Here is a 22,718-nt window from a genome sequence, read left to right on the forward strand (position 1 = left end):
TCTACTAAAAATACAAAAATTAGCTGGGTGTGGTGGCGCACGTCTGTAATCCCAGCTACTGGAGAGGCTGAGGCAGGAGAATCGCTTGAACCCAGGAGGCAGAAGTTGCAGTGAGCCAAGATCGTGCCATTGCACTCCAGCCTGGACAAAAAGAGCGAAACTCCGCCTGAAACAAAACAAAACAAACAGGCTCAGTACCCAACCTTAAGGCCTCAGCATCTGGTCTAGATATAAGAGGCTCTGGGAAAGGCCCCCTTTGGAGACCTCGTCAGGCACACTTCAGATCCAGAAATGGCCCCCAGATGCCCACAGAATCAAGCGTAACCACCCTAGGGCCTAGAGGCCCAAACACACAGTTCTCAGATTCATCTCCTATGACCTTTGTCAGCAAACCCTAGGCCATGCCCACTCCCTGTCAAGCTAGGCACTCCACATCAGCATGCCCTGGTTGCTCCCTTGAGCCCTTGTCTGTCCTCTGTCCTCAAAAACCAAGTCTTCTTAAATTTGTAAGAAACAATGTTGATGTACCACTTTCTAGGGTATAAAAGAAATATGTAGCTAGTGGTACCGAGATAATAGCTAGCTTAAAGATAAAACAGCCTTTTCCTTACAGTAATTTCTATGCTATAATATAACCTCCCTCCCAGAAAATGTCAACATTAAGTTTCCCTGGTAGTTTTCCTGATAAATAGACTTAAGCTTTGAGTCTTGAAAAACAATCAAAATGCATTTTCAAGCATCTGGCTTCCCTAAGCAATTACCTGCCAAGGTGAGTGAGCTACACACCCTCCAAAGGGCTTCAAATGAAAGGTTAAGGCTGCTATAGATAGTAGAAAAAGGCAGGTTGGGCATGCTGACTCACGCTTGTAATCCCAGCACTTTGGGAGGCCAAGGCAGGAGGATTGCTTGGGCCCAGGAGTTCGAGACCAGCCTGGGCAACATAGGGAGACCCCATCTCTACAAAATATTTTTCTAAAAATTATCCAGGCGCCAGGCGCGGTGGCTCAAGCCTGTAATCCCAGCACTTTGGGAGGCCGAGACGGGCAGATCACGAGGTCAGGAGATCGAGACCATCCTGGCGAACACGGTGAAACCCCGTCTCTACTAAAAAATACAAAAAAACTAGCCGAGCGAGGTGGCGGGCGCCTGTAGTCCCAGCTACTCCGGAGGCTGAGGCAGGAGAATGGCGTAAACCCGGGAGGCGGAGCTTGCAGTGAGCTGAGATCCGGCCACTGCACTCCAGCCTGGGCAACAGAGCCAGACTCCATCTCAAAAAAAAAAAAAAAAAAAAAAATCCAGGCATGGGGCACTCCTGTGGTCCCAGCCTGGAAGACAGAGTGCGACCCCCAGAAATACACATGTGGGCTGCACAAGAGTGGAAAGGATCTTGACTGGGGCTCTAGTCTCAGGTTGATGCTACTCGCTGGATGGTCGTGGACAAATTTTGTAACCTCTCTGAACCTCCATTCTCCAGTCTACAAAATAAGACAGTAAATGACCATGAAGATCCCTTCTAACTGCTGCAATATATTCTTTTCTCCCTTCAAGATCTTGCACAAAAACACCAGTCATATAAATCACGTCTTCCTCTTTATTCCTACAGCATTTTCTTGTATACTCTTACTGAACCTCATTCATTGTACCTCAGTGTTCACTGAGCATATAACTGTGTGAGCTGCCAGAAGTCAGAAGTGGTATCTCACTCAGCTCTAAGTTCCACCATGCTCAAACAGTACCTTGTCCATGGTGATGAACTCCATTCATTTGTTGCTGTGAACTAAACGTTGAACTCTGGTGATCTTCAGTTTTGTTCTACTTGATCCTCCACCACCTTCCTACCCGGACCACTGCCTCAAATCGAGAATCACTGGTGTGCTGTTAGGTGACTCAGCACTGATGTGTCAGGAATGGAGTGAGTAAAGAAGGGGTTCAGGTGGAGGACACAAGCTGGGGGCGATTTATATTTGACTTTCAAGCTTACAGTGTAAGGAAGATGGACTCATGAAGAAAACAGCAAAAACTGACTCATAGTGAGCGTTCACTCTGTGCCAGGCACTGTGCCAAATGCTTACATGGATCAAGCCTCAAAACAGTGCTATCAAGGACAGACTATCATCATCTTTGTTTTGCAGATGAGGAAACCAAGGTACAGAGCGGTTAAATATTTGCTCCAGGTCACAAACTAGGTCATGGGGCAAGTATCCAGACAATCTGACTCCAAAGTCCACTTTCTTAACTGTAACTGCTAGTAAGTACAAAGATAATTATGAAGGCACATTTACAATTCCAACATCTGTATCATGATTTCCATCTATTCTTAACACATGGTAGATGCAACAAGCAACAATTCTTAGCCTCACACGTTAAAGACAGTTATAAAAACTGTTACTTTCAATCCCAGCACTTTGGGAGGCCAAGGCGGGCGGATCACAAGGTCAGGAGTTCGAGATCAGCCTGGCCAATATGGTGAAACCCTGTCTCTACTAAAAATACAAAAATTAGCCGGGTGCGGTGGCGGGCGCCTATAGTCCCAGCTACACGGGAAGCTGAGGCAGGAGAATGGCGTGAACCCGGGAGGCGGAGTTTGCAGTAAGTGGAGACTGTGTCACTGCACTCCAGCCTGGGCGACAGAGCGAGACTCCTTCTCAAAAAAAAAAAAAAGAAAAGAAAAACAAAACCTGTTACTTTCGGCTGGACACAGTGGCTCATGCCTGTAATCCCAGCACTTTGGGTGGCTAAGGCCAGCGGATCACTTGAGCCCAGGAGTTCAAGACCAGCCTGGGCAACATAGTGAGACCCCATCTCTACAAAAAATACAAAAATGACCCTGGCATGCTGGCACACACCTGTAAGCCCAGCTACTCAGGAGGCTGAGGTGGGGGGATCACCTGAGCCCAGGAAGTCAAGGCTGCAGTGAGCTATGATTGCACCACTGCACTTTGGCCTGGGCAACAAAGCGAGACCATCTTTAAAAAAACAAAAAACAAAAATAAAAACTGTTACTCTCTTTATTAAATTTATTTATTTATTTTTATTTATTTATATTTTTTCTGAGACGGAGTCTTGCTCTGTCACCCAGGCTGGAGTGCAGTGGCGCGATCTCGGCTCACTGCAACCTCTGCCTCCCAGGTTCAAGCGATTCTCCTGCCTCAGCCTTCTGAGCAGCTAGGATTAGAGGTGCCTGCCACCAAGCCCGGCTAATTTTTTGTATTTTTAGTAGAGATGTTTCACTGTGTCAGCCAGGCTGGTCTCGAACTTCCGACCTCAGGTGAGCCCCTGCCTCGGCCTCCCAAAATGCTGGGATTCCAGGCATGAGCCACTGTAAATTTATTTTTAATATGTATTTTTAGCTGACTCTTGCTCCTCTCTGGAAAACCTGTTATTTTCTGCACCAAGATCCTCTCTAGGAAATCATCAACTGATTAGAAAACATAAACTTCTAGGCTGGGCACAGTGGCTCGTGCCTGTGATCCCAACACTTTAGGAGGCCGAGGCGGGAGGATTGCTTCCATGACCACGCACCTGCACTCCATCCTGGGTGGGAGAGGGAGATGGTGTCTCAAAAAAAGGAAGGAAGGCAGGGAGGAAGGGATAGAAGGGATGAAAGGGATGGAAGTGAGGGAGGGAGGGAAGGAAGAAAAACACGAATTTCTAAAACTGCCAACGTTAGCCTCTGCATTTCAAAATGATGGGCCCCGGGAGCAAGAGACAGAGAAGATGGAAACAGACAAGATGTGGGGGCCCTAAAACTGCTTCTCTTCACATTTGTATCCTTAGCACCAGGCTCAGAGTTTGACACAAAACAGGCACTTAATAAAAATGCTGTTTAAGGGAAATGTTTCAACCCTCCTCTAAAACACTCATGGAGAAAAGGAAGGGAAATGAAAAAGAACCAGGCACTCTCAAGTTTGATTTAATAAACGTTCAGTGTGGGCTGGGCGTGATGGCTCCCAGCACTTTGGGAGAACGGGGCGGGCGGATCACAAGGTCAGGGGTTCAAGACCAGCCTGGCCAACATGGTGACATCCGTCTCTACTAAAAATACAAAAATTAGCCGGGCGTGGTGGTGGGCGCCTGTAGTCCCAGCTACTTGGGAGGCTGAGGCAGGAGAATCACTTGAACCCAAGAGGCAGAGGTTGCAGTGAGCCAAGATCATGCCACTGCACTCCAGCCTGGGCAACAGAGTGAGACTCTGTCTAAAATAAAATAAAATAAAATAAAATAAAATAAAATAAAATAGGTTCAGTGTGTGCCTGCTCTGGGCAAGGCACCAAGCACACAGCATGCTGCTTTCTAGAGTCAGGGCTGCAAGTGGAGAGATGGGCGACTTCCTACCTACCGGGTGAGAGTATAAGTCAGTATGACCTTTCTGAAATGCAATTCTGCATTATAAACCAAAAGCTTGTAAATATATTTACTCTCAGTCTAATAACTTCACTTCGTCATAAAATATTACTGCCCAAGAAAATAAGAATGCATGTTCATCAATCATTCAGCAAAGATTTATTGAGCATCTACCAAGGGCGAGGCATTGTTCTAGGTGCTGGAGACACTGTAGTAAACAAAACAGAGGAAGTCCTTTCCTTCCTGGATTTTTTACATTCTAATGGGGAGAGCAATGGTAAGCAAATGGGCATGTACTATAATGTGTAGTAGTGAGATCTACTTCGAAATATACAGCAGATAAGGGTGTGGGGGTAGCTCATTTAAATAGGTGGTCAGGAAAAGCCTCTCTGAGCAGATGATATTTGAATGGAAATCTGAATTAGGTGTGGGAGATGGACGACTGCCCAGAGAAAGAATGTTCTAGCAGAAGGATTAGCATGTGTAAAGGCCCTGAAAATCAGGAATGTGTTAGGTGTGCTGGAAAAAATCACAGGAGGCCCACTTCATACTTATTAGGATGGTTATTATCCAAAGAAAACAGAAAATTAAGTGTTGAAAGGATGTGGAGAAAATGGAACTCCTGTGCATTGCTGGTGGGAAGGTTAAATGGCACAGCCATTGTGGAAGCCGGTATGTCCTCAAAACATTAAGCATAGAATTACCATATGATCTAGCAGTTCTCCTTCTGGGTATATACTCAAAAGAACTGTTTTGTTTTTGTGACCCAATCTTGCTGTCACCAAGGCTGGAGTGAAGTGGTTCAATTCACTATAGCCTTGACCTCCTTGGCTAAAGCAATGCTCCCACCTCAGCCTCCCGAGTAGAGTAGCTGGGACTACAGGCGTGTGCCACCACAATGAGCTAATTTCTTCTTTTCTTTTTTGTAGAGACAAGGTTTCGCCATGTTGCTCAGGCTGATCTCAAGCTCCTAGGCTCAAGCAATTCTGCCTCAGTCTCCCAAAGTGCTGGGATTACAGGCATTAACCACCGCACTAGCACAAGAAATTAGAGTAGGGACTCTGCTTCAGGCCAGGAGTTTGAGACCGGCCTGGGCAACATAGCAAAATCCCATCTCTACAAAAAATTTAAAAATCAGCTGGGCATGATGGTACATGCCTGTAGTCCTAGCTACTCAGGAGACTGAAGTGGGAGGATGACTTGGGCCCAGGAGGTTGAGGCTGCAGTGAGCTGTGATCGCACAATTTCACTCCAGCCTGGGCAACAGAGCAAGACCTTGTTTCAATAACCACAAAAAATTCATAAAGTAGGAACTCAAACAGATTTCTTTTCTTTCTTTTTTTTTTTTTTTGAGACAGACTTTCGCTCTTGTTGCCCAGGCTGGAGTACAATGGCACAATCTTGGCTCACTGCAACCTCCGCCTCTGGGTTCAAGTGATTCTTCTGCCTCAGACTCCCTAAGTAGTGGGATTACAGGCGCCCGCCACCATGCCCAGCTAATTTTTCTATTTTTAGTAGAGCCAGGGTTTCACTATGTTGGCCAAGTTGGTCTTGAACTCCTGACCTTGGACGATGCACCTGCCTCAGCCTCCCAAAGTGCTGGGATTACAGGTGTGAGCCACAGCACCCAGCCGATTTTTTTTTTTTTTTTTTTTTTTGAGATAGAGTCTCCCTCTGTTGCCCAGGCTGGAGGGCAGTAGCACGATCTCGGCTCACTGCAACCTCCGCCTCCTGGGTTCAAGCAATTCTCCTCCCTCAGCCCCCCTGGGTAGCTGGGATTACAGGCACCCACCACCATGCCTGGCTAGTTTTTCTATTTTTAGTAGTCAGGGTTTCACCATATTGGCCAGGCTGGTCTTGAACTCCTGACTTCAGGCAGTCCACCAGCCTCGGCCTCCCAAAGTGCTGGGATTACAGGTGTGAGCCACGGCACCTGGCTCAAACAGATTTCTAACCCACATTCATACTAGCATTATTCACAATAGTCAAAAGCTGGAAACAACCAAAATATTCATCGACAGATGAATGGATAAACGAAATGTGGTATATACATAAAATGGAATATTATTCAACCTCAAAAAGGAAGGAAGCTCTGACACATGCTACAACATGGCTGAACCTTGAAAGCATGATGTTAATTAAGCGAAATAAGCCTACACAAAAAGACAAATATTGCATGGTTGCACTTATATGAGGTTCATAGAATAGTCAAATTCACATAGAGAAAGAAAGTAGAAGAGTGGGTCACAGTAGCCTGGGGGAGAAGGGAACGGGGAATCACTGTTTGTTGAGTATAGAGTTTCAGTTTAAAGTGATGGAAAAGTTCTAGAGATGGATGGTGGTGATGGCTGCACAACAATGTAAATGTACTTAATGCCACTGAATCCTATAATCAAAAAGGATGAAAATGGTAAGTAGTAAATTTTGTGTTAAATATATTGTTTATCACAATGTTGTAGGAAATATCAGGAGGACTGATGTGGCTGGAGCACAGTGAGCAAAGGGGAGAGTGGTGGCAGGGAACGTGCAGGACAGGCAATAAGAGCCACATGGGCCAGGGGAAGGACTTCCGATTTCATTCTAGGACTGGTGAGAAGCCACTGGGAGTTGTGACCAGAGGTGACAAAATCTGATTCACATTCTAAAGGCTCACTCTGGCTGCTGTGTGAAGAGGATCAAGAGGATCAAGAACAGAAATAGGAAAAGGATTCAAAGGCCACTGCAGTCACCCAGGTAATTCCTGAGATTACTTTGGAATCTCTCTTGAAGGTTTGCAAACAGCGTTAACTTACAACTTAACCCTTCATTCTGGCAGCGTGGTGCCCCGCCTTGTGAGTGTGTGTGTAAGAATTTGGCGCTCGCTGCTTCAGGCTCTAGCAGGAGATGGATCCTCTCCCCAGGAGCACTTCCACCCGAAACCCAGGTCCTCAACTTAAGGCTTTCCCACAAAAAAAACCCACACCATGCCCTGCCTGTCTCCTCTAGGGCTGGACAGGGAACAAGGAGAATGGCTGATTGTTAAATCCCCATGAAAGGTGGTGTTTAGCCCACTTCTGGCCTGCTAGGTTTGTTGTGATACGAGGGAAGAACATTTGCAGAAAGGCTACTTTCGTGTACACAAAGGCAGAGTGTACAGAAAGGAACTTGTCCCTAACTTGAACAAGGATGAGCAGATTTTTCTGTAAAGGGCCAGAGAGTAAAAATTTTAGGGAGCTACATATGGTCTTTGCTGTATATTCTCCTTTGTTGTTTTGTATTTGTTTCTGTTGCTGGATCATATTACTTCTATATTTAATTACCATATGAATCATATGATAATTGTTGAGTCATATGATAATGCTATGTTTAATTTTTTGAGAAATCATCATACCATCTTACAGTATCTGCACCACAGCAATGCACAGGGCTCCAATTTCTCTACATCCTCACCAACATTTATTTCTCTCTCTCTCTTTTTACTTTTTATTTTTAGAACAAGGTCTCGCTCTGTCACCCAGGCCAGAGGGCAGTGGCACAATCAGAGCGCACTGTAGCCTGGAACTCCTGAGCTCAAGCAATCCTCCCACCTTAGCCTCTCCATAAGCCATCACACCAGGGGTTTTTTTTGCCTTTTTTTTGTTTGTTTGAGACGGAGTCTCTCTCTGTCGCCCAGGCTGGAGTGCAGTGGCTGGATGGATCTCAGCTCACTGCAAGCTCTGCCTCCCGGGTTCACGCCATTCTCCTGCCTCAGCCTCCGGAGTAGCTGGGACGACAGGCGCCCACCACCTCGCCCGGCTAGTTTTTTGTATTTTTTTAGTAGAGACGGGGTTTCACCGTGTTAGCCAGGATGGTCTCGATCTCCTGACCTCGTGATCCGCCCGTCTCGGCCTCCCAAAGTGCTGGGATTACAGGCTTGAGCCACCGCGCCCGGCTGCCTTTTTTTTTTTTTTTTTTTTTTTTTTTGTCTCATAATAGCTATCTTAATGGGTGTGAAGTGGTATCACAACATTGTTTGTTTGTTTTTTGAGACGGAGTCTTGCTCCGTTGCCCAGTCTGGAGTGCAGTGGCATGATCTCTGCTCACTGCAACCTCTGCCTCCCAGGTTCAAGCGATTCTCCTGCCTCCTCAAGTAGATGAGACTACAGGCGCCTGCCACTACGCCCGGCTAATTTTTGTGTTTTTAGTAGAGATGGGGTTTCACTATGTTGGCCAGGCTGGTCTTGAACTCCTGACCTCAGGTGATCCACCTGCCTCTGCCTCCCAAAGTGCTGGGATTACAGGTGTGAGCCACCGCACCTGGACTCAAAATGGTTTTGATCTGCATTTACCTAATGACTAGTGAAGTTGAGCATCTTTTCATGTGCTTATTAGCCATTTGTATTATCTTCTTTGGAGAAATGTCTATTGAGGTTCTTTGCCCCCACCACCCTCCTTTTTTTAAAATTTTTTTACAGACAGAGTTTCACTCTGTCACCCAGGCTGGAGCACAGTGGCATGATCAGAGTTCACTGTAACTTCAAACTCCTGGCTTGGCCATTTTTTAACTGAGTTGTTTGTTTTTTGGTTGTCGAGCTGTGTTTTTTTTCTACAACCATTTAAACATGTAAAAACCATTCTTAGCACATAAACCATTAAAAAAAAAAAAGGTTGGCTGAGTGTGGTGGCTTACGCCTGTAATCCTAGCACTTTGGGAGGCCGAGGCAGGTGGATCACGAGGTCAGGAGTTCAAGATCAGCCAGGCCAAGATGGTGAAACCCCGTCTCTACTAAAAATACAAAAATTAGCCGGGTGTGGTGGTGAGTGCCTGTAATCTCAGCTACTCCGGAGACTGAAGCAGAGAATTGCTTGAACTCGGGAGGCAGAGGTTGCAGTGAGCCAAGATTACACCACCACACTCCAGCCTGGGTGACAGTGAGACTCTTGTCTCAAAAAAAAAAGGTCATGGGCCATTTGCCCCCTCAAACTGTAGTTTGCCCTACTCCTTCATTTTACATTTGGGGAAAGTCAGGCCCTGAGAGAGGCAGTGACTGCCCTTGGTCTCCTGATTGTCAAGTAAAGTTGTTGCAGTGGTCTCTTTAGCTACTACTTCATTCATTCAACAAATACTTATTGAGAGCCTACTATGTGCCAGTCACCAGGGAAGGGGCTGCTACGGAAGAGCCTGAATCAGATCTGGTCCTCAGAAGCAGCAGTGCAGAGGGCATTAAGGTATGAGACAAATAATCACACAAATAAATACATAAATGCAAACTGAAATAAGTGTTAGAAAAAAGAAAAGCCAGCTGCTATGAAAGAGAATATAGGCAAGGCTTCTCTGAGAATGCCATTTCAACTGAGTTCTGAAGGACAAGTGAAAGCAACTCAGATTAGCAGAAGGGGAGGAAGAGCATTCCTGGCAGAGGAAAATGAATGAATGGGCTAAGAAATTCTATTGAGTATTTTATTAAAAGTGCTAAATAGGGTTTTCAGGGAGTAGCAAAGTCACTCCATTTTCTGTGAGGAGAACTGGAGAGGCCCAATAGATCAGAATGGAATAGGCTGAAAGCAGAAACAGGTTGGCAAGCTCCTTGAAACATTCGGCTGAGTGGATGGGGGCCTGGGCTGGAGTGGTGGTGGTGGAGACAGAGAGGGTGAACAGGTTTGAGGATTATTTGGGAGCCTGACTCATCAGGACCCGGTGATGTTCTAGATGGCATGGGTGAGACGACAGGGAGGTACTGAGAATGACTCCAGGTTCCTAGCTTGAATAGATGGATGGTGGTGCCATAAGATAGGGAAATCCAAGGAAGGAGCAGGTTTGGAGAGAGACTTGAAAGAGTTCAATTTTTTTTTTTTTTTTTTGAGACAGATTCTAGCTCTGTCACCCAGGCTGGAGTGCAGTGACTTGATCTCAGCTCACTGCAACCTCCGCCTCCCAGGTTCAGGCGATTCTCCTGCCTCAGCCTCCCAGTAGCTGGGACTACAGGCACATGCCACTGCGTCTGGCTAATTTTTGTATTTTTAGTAGAGATGGGATTTTACCCTGTTGGCCAGGCTGGTCTCAAACTCCTGACCTCAGGTGATGTGCCTGCCTGGGCCTCCCAAAGTGCTGGGATTAGACATAAGCCACTGTGCCTGGCCAATTTTTGGATGTAGTAAGATTTAGACTGCTGTGAAACATCCAAATGGAGGGATCAAACAGGCAGATAGATACATGGATTAGGGATTCAGAGAAGTAGTCTGAACACAAGTTAAATTTGGTAGTGGTGCTCATCACTACCACTGAACCGCGCTGGACAGGGCCAGGGAGCCTTAGTAGACGGAGCAGAGGCCTGAGCATCAGGGTTCTAGTCTCAATTCTGCCACTAACCCACTTCTCTGAGCCGCAGTTTCACCATCAGTAACACAGGGAGCTTGGCCTCCATCAGGGCTTCTTTAACCTTTTTTGAATTAAAATTCCCTCCTCTGGCCAGGTGTGGTACCTCATGCCTATAATCCCAACACTTTTCGGAGGCCAAGGCGGGAGGATTGCTTGAACCCAGGAGTTCAAGACCAACGTGGCCAACATGGTGGAACCCCATCTCTACAAAAATACAAAAATTAGCCGGGCATGGTGGTGCACACCTGTGGTCCCAGTTACTTTTGAGGCTGAGGCGGGAGGATTGCTTGAGGCCAGGAGAAGGAGTTTGCAGTGAGCAGTAATCATGCCACTGACTCCAGCATGGGTAACAGGGAGAGACCCTGCCTCAAAAAAAAAAAAAAAAAAAAAAAAAAAAAAGAAAGAAAAAAAAATGTCCCCCTCTCCTCCAGAATAAATACATAAAAAATATCACACATGATTTTCAGAGGTTCCTTCACCCAGTTCCTGGAGACTTTCTGTAGAGGCCAAATTGAGAACTCCCAGGCTATTTGGACAACCAGTTTAGGAGTTCTTCCTTGTATACACTTGAAATATTTGTGTATCCTCTAGGTTGCCCTATGACAGCAACCTAGGTTGGCTATGACAGGTATTAAACCATGGTGAGGGGACACCAGGGCCTAGGTCTCTCTTGTTTTCTACCAAAAAGTGTCTGTTGCCATGAAGCTAGCCAGTGTAACCAAAGTGCAAATGGGAATAAGTGCTAGAAAGGAGAACTGGCTGCTATGAAAAAGAAAAATAGGTAAGGCCTCTTTGAGGGTGCCACCTACTTATGCTCCAAAATAGACTGTACGTATTAATATATACATTTGCTTTCTTAGAATGCCCTGCCTCCACCTCCACATGTCCAAACTCTTCTCATTCTTCAAGGCCCCAAATACCTTCTCTACTTCCTTTATCCCTTCTCTCAAACTAAAAGCAATCTCAGCCTACACTGAACATCCACAGCACTTTGTACCCCTCTTAAGGAACTTACCATGTCTCCCTTGTATGCATGAATCTTGCCTCTCCTACTAAAAGGCAGGAACAGCACCTGTTACGCTTTATAAAGAGGCTTCACACATATCCCTTATCTCATCTGAGTTAGAACTGGATCCCAGTCACTATTGCCCAGCTCAGACCTTGGTCTCTTGCCTAGACACCAGCCCCACCTGACCCCCTAGTGGCAGCTCTTCCATTCCTCCCACCCCCACCCATTTTCATTATGCAGACTAGAGTTGAATTTTCTTTTCTTTCCTTTTTTCTTTTCTTTTCTTTTCTCGTTTCTTTTTTAAGAGAGGCAGGGTCTCACCCTGTCATCCAGGCTGGAATGCAGTGGCAAAATCATAGCTCACTGCAACTTCCCAGGCTCAAGTGATCCTCCCACCTCAGCCTTCCATGTAGTGAGGACTACAGGCGTGTAACACCCTGCCCAGCTTTTTTTTTGTTTGTTTTTTATATATATGGAGAGACAGAGTCTCACTATGTTTCCCAGGCTGGTCTCAAACTCCTGACCTCAAGCATTCCTTCCACCTTGGCCTCCCAAAGTGCTGGAATTGCAGGTGTGAGCCATCACATTCAGCTGAATACTTTCTTTAAAATCCAATTATGGGCAGGGCACAGTGGCTCACACGTGCAATCCCAGCACTCTGGGAGACCAAGGCAGGAGGATCACTTGAGCCCAGGAGTTTGAGACCAGCCTGGGCAATACAGCTGGACCCCATCTCTGGGAGAAAAACACACACACACACACACACACACACACACACACACACCCCACACACAAAACAAATTAGCCAGGCATGATGATGCACACCTGCAGTCCCAGCTACATGGGAGGCTGAGGTGGGTTGACTTGAGCCCAGGAAGTCGAGGCTGCAGCGAGCTGTGACTGTGCCACTGCATTCCAGCCTGAATGAGAGAGATCTTTTCTCAAAAACTAGAATTAAAAAAAAAGAAAATCTGATTATGTAACTTCTCTAATTAATAGAGAATGGCTTCCAACTGACTTCCTCAGGAGTTCTCAAGTTCAGGGTTAGAAACTCTAGATTTCAGCTGGGCGCGGTAGCTCATGCCTGTAATCCCAGCACTTTGGGAGGCCAAGGCTGGTGGATCACTTGAGGTCAGGAGTTCAAGACCAGCCTGACCAACAGGGTGAAACCCTGTCTCTGATAAAAACACAAAAATTAGCTGGGCATGGTGGCACATGCCCGTAATCCCAGCTGCTCAGGAGGCTGAGGCAGGAGAATTCCTTGAACCTGGGAGGCAGAGGTTGCAGTGAGCCAAGATTGCATCACTGCACTCCAGCCTGGGCAACAGAGTGAGACTCCATCTCAAAAAAAAAAAAAACAAAACCCCAAAACTCCAGATTTCCCACTCGGATCTTGGGTGAAATGTCTCAAATAATTTCCCACTAGTAATAAAGTACTAATTAAATAATATGCAGGCAGGGCATGGTGGCTCTCACCTGTAATCCCAGCACTTTGGGAGGCCGAGGTGGGAAGATCACGGAAAAAAAAAAAAAAAATTAGCCAGGTGTGCTGGTGCATGCCTATAGTCCCAGCTACTCGGGAGGCTGAGGCAGGAGAATCACTTGAACCTAGGAGGCAGAAGTTGCAATTAGCTGAGATTGCGCCACTGCACTCCAGCTCTGGGCGACAGAGCAAGACTCCGTCTCAAAAAATAATAATAAATAAAGAATTTTAAAAATAATAATTTGCAAACGGAGAGCACTTAGAATACAATCCAGGAAAAAAGTACTGTCTAGGACATAGTAAGCATTATACAGGTGTCAGGAATTATTAATCCTAAAATATTAAAACATGAGAGAGGTGGAGCAGATGCTTTTGATGCTTCATAGACATGCCATGGCCACTTCTGATTTCAACTGCGGCTGCAGGGGACAGATTTGTGCAGGTTGACAGCATCTCTCAGGGACCCTCTGGGTCTCCCTGATTTTCTGCCCCAGAGCTTCCTCTTCTCAAAAGCTCACTCACCCCATGAGCAGGGCAGCTCAGAAGTACAGGGACAATAGTGGGCACTAATTTTCTTTTTTCCTTTTTTTTTTTTTTTTTAATTTGAGACGGAGTCTCGCTCTGTCACCCAGGCTGGAGTGCAGTGGCACAATCTTGGCTCACTACAACCTCCACCTCCCGGGTTCCAGCGATTCTCTTGCCTCAGCCCCCCGAGTAGCTGAGGCTATTGGTGCGTGCCACCACGCCTGGCTAGTTTTTGTATTTTTAATAGAGACGGGCTTTCACCATATTGGCCAGGCTGGTCTTGAACTCCTGACCTCGTGATCCGCCCGCCTCGGCCTCCCAAAGTGCGGGGATTAGAAGTGTGAGCCACCGCACCCGGCCTAATGGGCACTAATTTTACTTTTTTTTTTTGAGACGGAGTCTTGCTTTGCCGCCCAGGATGGAGTGCAGTGGCGCGATCTCGGCTCAGTTGGGCACTAATTTTCATTTGATGAACGCCTCTCCCTATATTGTTAAAACTACCACCATGATCCAGGGGGAGATAACAGAAATCCTAAATCCAGCTTGATCAGTGTTTCACTCCCTGGCATCTTTTATCAACACCTAAGGTAGCATGGAACTCTAGGCCGTCTGCCTTAACTTTCTGATCCTCCTGCTTTTAGCCCACTAACGAGCACATGCTGAGAAGGGCATCAGCTACCTGAAAAGAATCAATGGGCTAGAGTGGAAAAGAAAATAGAGACAGAAGGGTCATCGGTCACATTGGCAAGGGGGCATGAAAAGGGAGTGGAGAGGCCTTGAGATCTGACTTTTCTTTCGCCCTAGGCTCTAAGTGGAGGAATTAAATCAGCCTGCAGAAGAGACTGAAACGAGGCACCTCTTGTCACAGCCAAGGCAGAAGCGGAAACGGAGGCCGAGACTGCGCAAGCGCAGAGGAGGCTAGCGTTCCCTCGCAGCCTCACCCCGCGGCCTCTAGCAGACAGAGGCCACAGGGAGAGCACAGCCACCCGGCGCGAAGAGCCCTCTGTTCCCCGCTTCCTCTTGAGGCCCTCGGACCGTCCAGGAAATGTCTGGGAGCCCGCTGCGGAGGGCATAGGGCCGACCCTCGCTCCCCGCCCAGGACCCGAATGAACCTGGAGAGCGGATACCAGCCGCGGCCCTGGCGCTAGGACAGGAAGGGCCGCCAGACCTCTCAGGATCAGCCTTCCTCGCCACCATTCTCACCTCTTTGTCCGCTGCCTTCTCCTCAATGCCTAGCAGCGCGTACAGGTCCATCTGTAACAGCTCCTTGGTCACTGCCATGGTTCTGGCCTGACGGATTCGTACTACAACTCCCAAGAGTCTAAGCGCGCGTGGGGACTGCCGGCTCCGAGTGGCGCCTAGCCCTCTGGGAATTGTGTTCTGGGTCAGGCTTGACTGACTCTGAGGGAGGCTGGCAGTCGTGAATGAACTACGACTCCCAGCAGCCCCCGTTGCCGCCGCTGCCGTATGCTGGCTGCAGGGGAGCGTGCGGATTCCCCGCTGTAGGTCGCGGCCGGACAGTGCCAGTGGGCGTGTGGGGCGGGGCAGGGCGTGGCAGGGCAGGGAAGGGAAGGGCGGAGCTGGGGTGAGGGTACCAGGGGCCTAGGACTTGGCCGGCGTGACTTCAACTCTGCAGATCCTGCGGTGCTGGGAGCCACCATGGAGAGTAGGTGCTACGGCTGCGCTGTCAAGTTCACCCTCTTCAAGAAGGAGGCGAGTCTTCCCTCCCCGAAAGCTGCAGGGCCAGGGAGGAGAGGAGGGAAAAGCGCGGGACTTAACGTCCAAAACTTGGTCTTACGGCCCCTTTCCAGCTATGTAGTTTTGATGAAGTCATTGATCCTCAGTTTCCATTTCTGTAAAATGGGACTAACATTCCCTCGCTTTCTGAGTTTATGTGAGGGTCCACTGAAGTGCTTTAGGTTGAGAGTTCCCTATAAACTGTAAAGCGCGCTGCCGTCATTTTTGCAACGCTACTCTTTTCTGTCGGCCCAGTGTAGCATCTGGCGGTTTTTTTCTCTCCACCCTGCCCCTCTGAAGCGCGGTGTCTATCACACCAAGCCCGTTACTCTCTCCGCTCTGAACCTTCCCCATCCCGCAGCCCGCCCTTCTCCAGGTCGCTCGAGTTCGGTTACCACACTTCCTCCTGATTCACGGGCACCATGGTGAAGGGTAGCTGTCCTGTCCTTATCACAGACCTGCCAGATTCCTCTAGTAAACTGCAGGCCCCCTCTGCCTCAGTTGTGGCTAGGGATTCTGACCAGGAGATGCTGGGAACCAGATGGAGTAAATTAGTATCATGTAGGAAGGCAGGACTGTGTAGCGTTTACCAACCTGGATTTTGGAGTCAGGGTTCAAATCTGAGATCTGCTATCTTACTGAGGGGGTGACCTTGGTTTGGGTAAAAGGACCTCTGTTCCTCTCGAAACAAGTATAATCACGGTTGGCATCAAGATTAAGTAAAATAATGTGTGTAAATTGTGAGGAATAAATCACATGATGAATGTTAAGTACTGGGTTTAGTGCCTGGTACATAGTAAGTGCTTAATAAATGGAGGCTATTGTTAGCCCATCCTGAGCCAAGCCTCCCTCCATCTCTGCAAGAGCAGAGGAGGCATGGGCTCTGCCCAGTCTCTGATTCTCCTTTGTGGAAGAGTCAGTGGCCTGAAATACTGGTTTTATCTATCTGCCTTCTACACCCCTGGGTCAGGGAATTGAAGACAGGGTAGAAAGCATGGAAATTTTGTATAAACCTTCATTTGGCTTGAATAAGATGCTGGAAACCGAGGAATTGCTTTACTCTCCACCCCTAGGCCTTAGGGGCCCCACTCCTCTTCCTCCTCCCAGCAGCTGGCCATAACTTCAGTGACTTCTCTGTGTGTGAGATTGGAGAGTCCCTGGGAGCAGCCTGCAGGGGCAGGTGAGAGGTGGATCTCCTGTTTCATGTTTCTTGTAGTATGGCTGTAAGAATTGTGGCAGGGCTTTTTGTTCAGGCTGCCTAAGCTTCAATGCAGCAGTGCCTCGGACTGGGAACACCCAACAGAAAGTCTGCAAGCAATGCCACGAGGTCCTGACCAGGTGAGAGGCAGGCATGGGTGAAAGTTCAGTCAAGTATGGCAGTGGGCATCTGGCCAGCCCTCACAGCTTTGTACTCTGTGGCGAGAGTCAGCCGAGGAAGTGTTTGGAGTGGGGGGCACTACCTGGTGGGATGGCAGGACTTATAACACTAGATTTCCTCTCTGTAGAGGATCTTCTGCCAATGCCTCCAAGTGGTCACCACCTCAGAACTATAAGAAGTAAGTGCTGAAGAGAAAAAGACAAAGAGGGTTGGGGAAAGGCTAAGGGAGCCATAGGGAAAGACCCTCCCCGAATCTTCTAGATGGAATGAGCACAGAATCAGGAGAATGCTCTCCTCTCCAGCTCCTCACTGCCCTCTTGGGCTTCTAAAGCAGCTCTTCAGCCCTCTCTCCAGGACAGGCACTAGGTATAGCTTGTCCTTTCAGCTAGACCCTCTGGCTGGTCAGCCAGGTTGGGCTGCAGGGTGGCATGAGTGAGGGGCACAGCAGATTGCCCACTGGAGGCCTCCCTAGGTGCCCAGAAATGATTCGATTTGAATGGGAAACAGTGAGTGGGTGCCTTCACTCTTCCCCTCTGCCTTCTTCAAGAGCCTCTATCTCATATCCTGCCAGGCGTGTGGCAGCCTTGGAAGCCAGGCAGAAGCCCAGCACTTCCCAGAGCCAGGGACTGACCCGACAAGACCAGATGATTGCTGAGCGCCTAGCACGACTCCGCCAGGAGAACAAGCCCAGTGAGCGGGGGCAGATGGGGTTGCCTAGAGGACACAGTCCAGGGCTTCTGGGACTGAGATGCCTCTGGCCCTTACAAGGCTCCCTCCGTGCCAATTGCAGAGTTAGTCCCCTCACAGGAAGAGATAGAGGCACGACTGGCTGCGCTAAAGGATGAACGTCAGGGCTCCATCCCTTCCACCCGGGAAATGGAGGCACGACTTGCGGCGTTGCAGGGCAGAGTTCTACCTTCTCAAACCCCCCAGCCGGTGAGTGTTATGGCTTAGGAGAGAAGCAGGAGTGCTAGGGGGAGGACCCAGCAGATGCCCAGACACAGGTATTGGGGTTGTACAAAAGTAATTGCAGTTTTTGTTATTACTTTTAATTGCAAAAACCTCAGTTACTTTTGCACCAACCTTTGTATTTTATGTACTTTGCAGGAGTTGGCAAAGCCTGCCACCCCTACCTCCTGATCCTCAGGCCTGCTACCAGACCCGGGGACCAGGGACAAACAGCACAATTGGGTAGGGCAGGAAAAAGTGGCCCCTCAGTCCTGTTGGGGACTGCCAGACCTACTTGATTATGTGGGCCGTGGATCCTTCTCCTTTCCCTGGGCTTTGAGAACTCCTTAGCATCCATCCCTGACCTAGACTGCTTCTGGGCTACCCCTGCTCTCCACTGAGGTTTCCTCGTCTGGACAGGCACATCACACACCAGACAACAGGACCCAAGCCCAGCAGACACAGGATCTGCTAACGCAGCTGGCAGCTGAGGTGGCTATCGACAGCTGGAAAGGAGGAGGCCCAGGTAACCCCTCCATTTGGCTCCTTAGGAATCTGCCCCACCTCTTTCCCCAGACTGGAGAGGCTCTGCTGTCCACCCTCTGGGAGATGAATGTAAATCAGAGAGTGATCAACATTGTAAGAGTTACGATTCATCGAGTGCTTACTCCAAAGGGAGCCAGTGTAAGTCTAGTGTTTAAGTGCACGGGCTTTAGAATCAGACAGTGATTCCCAGTTCTACCACGTATTAGCTGTGTGATGCTGGACAAGTTACTTGACCTAAGTCTCACTTTCCTCATGTGTAAAATGAAGTTATGTATGGAAAAACCTACCTCAGGGAAATCACGAGGAGTAAATGAGATAATCCAATAAGTGCTTGGGATGGTATCTGACTCATAGTGAGTACTCAGTGAATATTCTCTGCAATCATGATGTTGATAAGGAGGAAGAAGCTATTTAGTAGCACCAGCCACATCTCAATGCTCAGTAGCCACATGGGCTTCATGGCTGCCATCTTGGGCAGCACAGATATAGAACATGATATGGAATGTTTCTGTCATCATAGAACATTCTGTTGGACAGTGCTGTTTGAAGGCTTCAGAGCAGTGTTTTTCTTTTTTTTTTTTTTTTTTTTTGAGACGGAGTCTCGCTCTGTCGCCCAGGCTGGAGTGCAGTGGCCGGATCTCAGCTCACTGCAAGCTCCGCCTCCCGGGTTCACACCATTCTCCTGCCTCAGCCTCTGGAGTAGCTGGGACTACAGGTGCCCGCCACCTTGCCCAGCTAGTTTTTTGTATTTTTTAGTAGAGACGGGGTTTCACCGTGTTAGCCAGGATGGTCTCGATCTCCTGACCTCATGATCCGCCCGTCTCGGCCTCCCAAAGTGCTGGGATTACAGGCTTGAGCCACCGCGCCCGGCCAGAGCAATGTTTTTCAACAAAGGATGATTTTGGCCCCCAGGCTACTTGTGGCAACGTTTAGAGACTTTTTGGTTGTCACAACTCAGGATATTACTGGCACCTAGAGGATAGAAGCCAGGGATGCTACTAAATCTACTGTGTCACAGGACAGCACATCGCAATGAAGAATTACCCAGTCCAAAGTGTCAAGAGAACTAAGATTGAGAAATCCTGCTTTAGAGGCACAATCTCATTGAATAGCCTTGATAATCTTAGGAGGCCAGGTGTGGTGGCTCATGCCTGTAATCCTAAACACCTAAGGAGGCACAGGCAGGAGGGAGGATAGCTTGAACCTGGGAGTTTAAGACTTGCCAGGGCAACATAGCAAGACCCTGTTAAAAAAAAAAAATCTTATAAGGTATATACTGTTCTTTTTTATAAATGAGGAAACAGGCCTGGTAAGCTTGAGGAACTTGACCAAGGTCACACAGACATTAAGCTACAGAGATGAGACTTAAACCTAAGCTGTAATTTTAAACCTCTTGCTCTGAAACACTAAACTGAAGGTGACTGTGTCAGAGCCACACCTAATCTGGTAAAATTCTTCCTGCCCAGTGATATACAAGGTCTTGGCTTCATTGCCCTCTCTGTGCTGATCCCAGGAAATGGTAATTCCTGCCCTGAAAGGCAAAGAGACTGACTGAACCTTGGCCTCATCATGTCTTGTTCCTTTAGGGCAGTGATTCTCAAACCATAGGATACCCACCCTTAGGACAGACTGTTAAAATATCAGGTAGATGGGGATGGATGTGGTTGGAAAAGACATGGCTAAGATTACTAGTTTTTTACATTTGGGAAAATGGAGGAATACTGATTTTATTTGTAATAGAAACCATAGGCTCTAGTGCTGAGCAAAAAGCTGATGATCTGTGATTAGAAAGGGTTGAGAAAGGCCGGGCGTGATGACTCACGCCTGTAATCCCAGCACTTTGGGAGGCCGAGGTGGGTGGATCACAAGGTCAGGAGTTGGATACCAACATGTTGAAACCCCATCTTTACTAAAAATACAAAAATGAGCTGGGCATGGGGGCACGTGCCTGTAATCCCAGCTACTCGGGAGGCTGAGGCAGGAGAATTGCTTGAATCCGGGAGGCGGAGGTTGCAGTGAGCTGAGATGGCACCACTACACTCCAGCCTGGGTGACAGAGCGAGACTCCGCCTCAAAAAAAAAAAAGAAAATTATTTAAGAGCAAGAAAGCGTTGAGAAATGGGCTCACTGGCTTCTGAGGAGAGATCTTGGGAAGTCTCTGCCTCTCTGATGGCATTACCCCTTCCAGCTGCCTCTCTCCAGAATGACCTCAACCAGGGTGGCCCAGGGAGCACTAATTCCAAGAAGCAGGCCAGCTGGTCCTTGGAGGCGGAGAAGAGCAGACTGCTGGCTGAGGCAGCACTTGAGTTGCGGGAGGAGAACACGAGGCAGGAACGGATTCTGGCCCTGGCCAAGCGACTGGCCGTACTGCGGGGACAGGACCCCGAGAGAGGTGAAGGCTGGGGAGCAGCTGCTCACTGGTGTCCCTTGGTCAAGGCCTCCCTGGCAGGGCTGAGTCAGGTGCTGGGGGTATTTGTGTCCAGAGATCTGCTGAGCCCAGCCCAGAGCCACAAGGAAGGTGGTGGAGCAAAGCAGTGGGTGAGGAGGAGTCAGGGGCAGCCAAGAGGGCAGGGGACCTTCAGTCCATTCAGGGGCTGAGGCTTCCACTCCTGCCTCCAACCTAGCCCTCAGGCCTGCTTCAGTGATGGCCCAGCCCTGCAGGGCTGGGGCAGGCAGGGACAGGTCTGATCAGGGTAGCTGAAGAGGCTTCTCAGCTCTGAAATAAGTGCCCCTGGGAACCGCACCAGTTCTGGGAGGCAGGAGGGCAGCCACTCATGTGAAATCTCTCACCCTCACTCCCCCTTCCCCTGTTCCCATCTCCCTCTTCAAGTGACCCTCCAGGACTATCGCCTCCCAGACAGTGATGACGACGAGGATGAGGAGACAGCCATCCAGAGAGTCCTGCAGCAGGTGGGCCTGGCTTACTCACCTGCCACCCCTCGTCCCATCTCTGCCTCATTGCCCCACCTCCACTGTGGTTGGACAGTAACTGTGAAGCTCCTTCAGGGACAAGAGAGGAATAGAGGAAGTAAGGTACCCAGTGGGGTGTGGGAGCCCCATTGGGAGTTCTCATTGGGCCCCCACTGTCCCTGTGACCCAGACCTGCCCACTGGTCCCTGGAGATAGGGAATCAGCAGCCACAAGCCACAAGTAAAGAAAAAGATGAGTTTGAGAAGCTAAGTCCACAGCACACAGAAATACTGGGAGATGGAGGGCCTGGGCCTGGAGCAGGGAGTGGTACCTCTTCACCCTGTCTGCAGCTCACTGAAGAAGCTGCCCTGGATGAGGCAAGTGGCTTTAACATCCCGGCAGAGCAGGCTTCTCGACCTCGGACCCAACCCCGAAGGACACAGCCTGAGGTGAGAAAAGCCCCAGGTGCAGACCCCCAGGCCACCCACAGCCTTGCTTCCTGCCTGGCTGACTGCTCCTGCAGCGGCTCCCACACCCCACTGGGTACCTTACTTCCTCTATGCCTGTCTGGTCCCTGAAGGCCCAGGATGTGGACCCCAGGCCTGAGGCTGAGGAAGAGGAGCTCCCCTGGTGCTGCATCTGCAATGAGGATGCCACCCTACGCTGCGCTGGCTGTGACGGGGACCTCTTCTGTGCCCGCTGCTTCCGGTGGGTGCAGGTGGAATGTTCTGTGGGAGGGCTCAAGGGCTGCCTGGATCCCTGACTTGTATACCTTTGTTCCACAGAGAGGGCCATGATGCCTTTGAGCTTAAAGAGCACCACACATCTGCCTACTCCCCTCCGCGTGCAGGCCGAGAGCACTGAGGACACCCTGGTTCTCCTGGAAAGGCAGTCCCACAGGCAGTGGCACCCATTTCTGGGCCCAGCCACAGGACGTCCGATGGGAGAGCTTGTCTGGCTCTACTGATGATGGATAGGCCCCTTCCTGAGCTTTGGTGTCCCTGAAATGAGGAAAGATTCTCTATTCGAGAAGATGACTGGGAGGGCCGAGGGAAGAAGTCGGGGCCCTCCTATTAGAAGCCCAGACTGGAAGTGAGAGGCATGATGGGGAGAGACCAGACTGAATCTACGGGTGAGCCCTGTAACCTGGCTCTGGGGCACAGGGCCCTCCCCTGGCACTTAGTGGATCTAATAAAGTATGTTGATTCATTGAGCCTAGCATCTCATTTCTACAACCCTGTGAGCCTGGGCCCTGTGAGCGGTGGCAGGAACAGAGCAGGCTGTAAGCACAGTTGTGGGGAATGGGGGAAAAGGTTGAGCCATCCTATGAACTTCTCCAGGCAGGAGCAACCCTACCCATCCTGGTGGCGTCACATGAAGTAAACATGCGCATTCATTCATTTGAACTGTGCTCCAGCTCTGGGCAGCCCTACTTAGCCACCAGGCCCCACCATCTTGGATTTCTCAGCCTCTCCACTACTCACACAATGCATGCTGGGAC

The 22,718-nt window shown here is 49.0% G+C and overlaps 3 protein-coding genes across 3 annotated transcripts in view; 1 reads left to right on the forward strand and 2 right to left on the reverse strand.

Moving 5' to 3' along the window:
• Nucleotides 1–22,718, reverse strand: part of RMDN3 (regulator of microtubule dynamics 3) — a 138,134-nt gene that overhangs the window by 66,525 nt on the left and 48,891 nt on the right. The window lies entirely within an intron of this gene.
• DNAJC17 (DnaJ heat shock protein family (Hsp40) member C17) overlaps nt 1–22,718 on the reverse strand; it is a 248,318-nt gene that overhangs the window by 28,846 nt on the left and 196,754 nt on the right. Inside the window, exon 2 of the mRNA XM_050799565.1 lies at nt 14,902–15,013. Coding sequence (XP_050655522.1) covers nt 14,902–14,979 — 78 coding nt within the window. The 5' untranslated portion in view covers nt 14,980–15,013. The remainder of the gene's footprint in view (nt 1–14,901; nt 15,014–22,718) is intronic.
• On the forward strand, nt 15,010–22,429 carry ZFYVE19 (zinc finger FYVE-type containing 19). The gene is given in 12 exon segments (XM_050799512.1): nt 15,010–15,242; nt 15,244–15,411; nt 16,652–16,773; nt 16,941–16,991; nt 17,385–17,503; nt 17,604–17,749; nt 18,182–18,287; nt 20,496–20,699; nt 21,138–21,217; nt 21,568–21,666; nt 21,798–21,925; nt 22,003–22,429. Coding segments are annotated over 12 exon segments (1,422 nt in total). The 5' UTR covers nt 15,010–15,122; the 3' UTR covers nt 22,082–22,429.

Source organism: Macaca thibetana, chromosome 7, assembly GCF_024542745.1.
Source record: "Macaca thibetana thibetana isolate TM-01 chromosome 7, ASM2454274v1, whole genome shotgun sequence".
In the NCBI taxonomy this organism is placed as follows: domain Eukaryota; kingdom Metazoa; phylum Chordata; class Mammalia; order Primates; family Cercopithecidae; genus Macaca; species Macaca thibetana.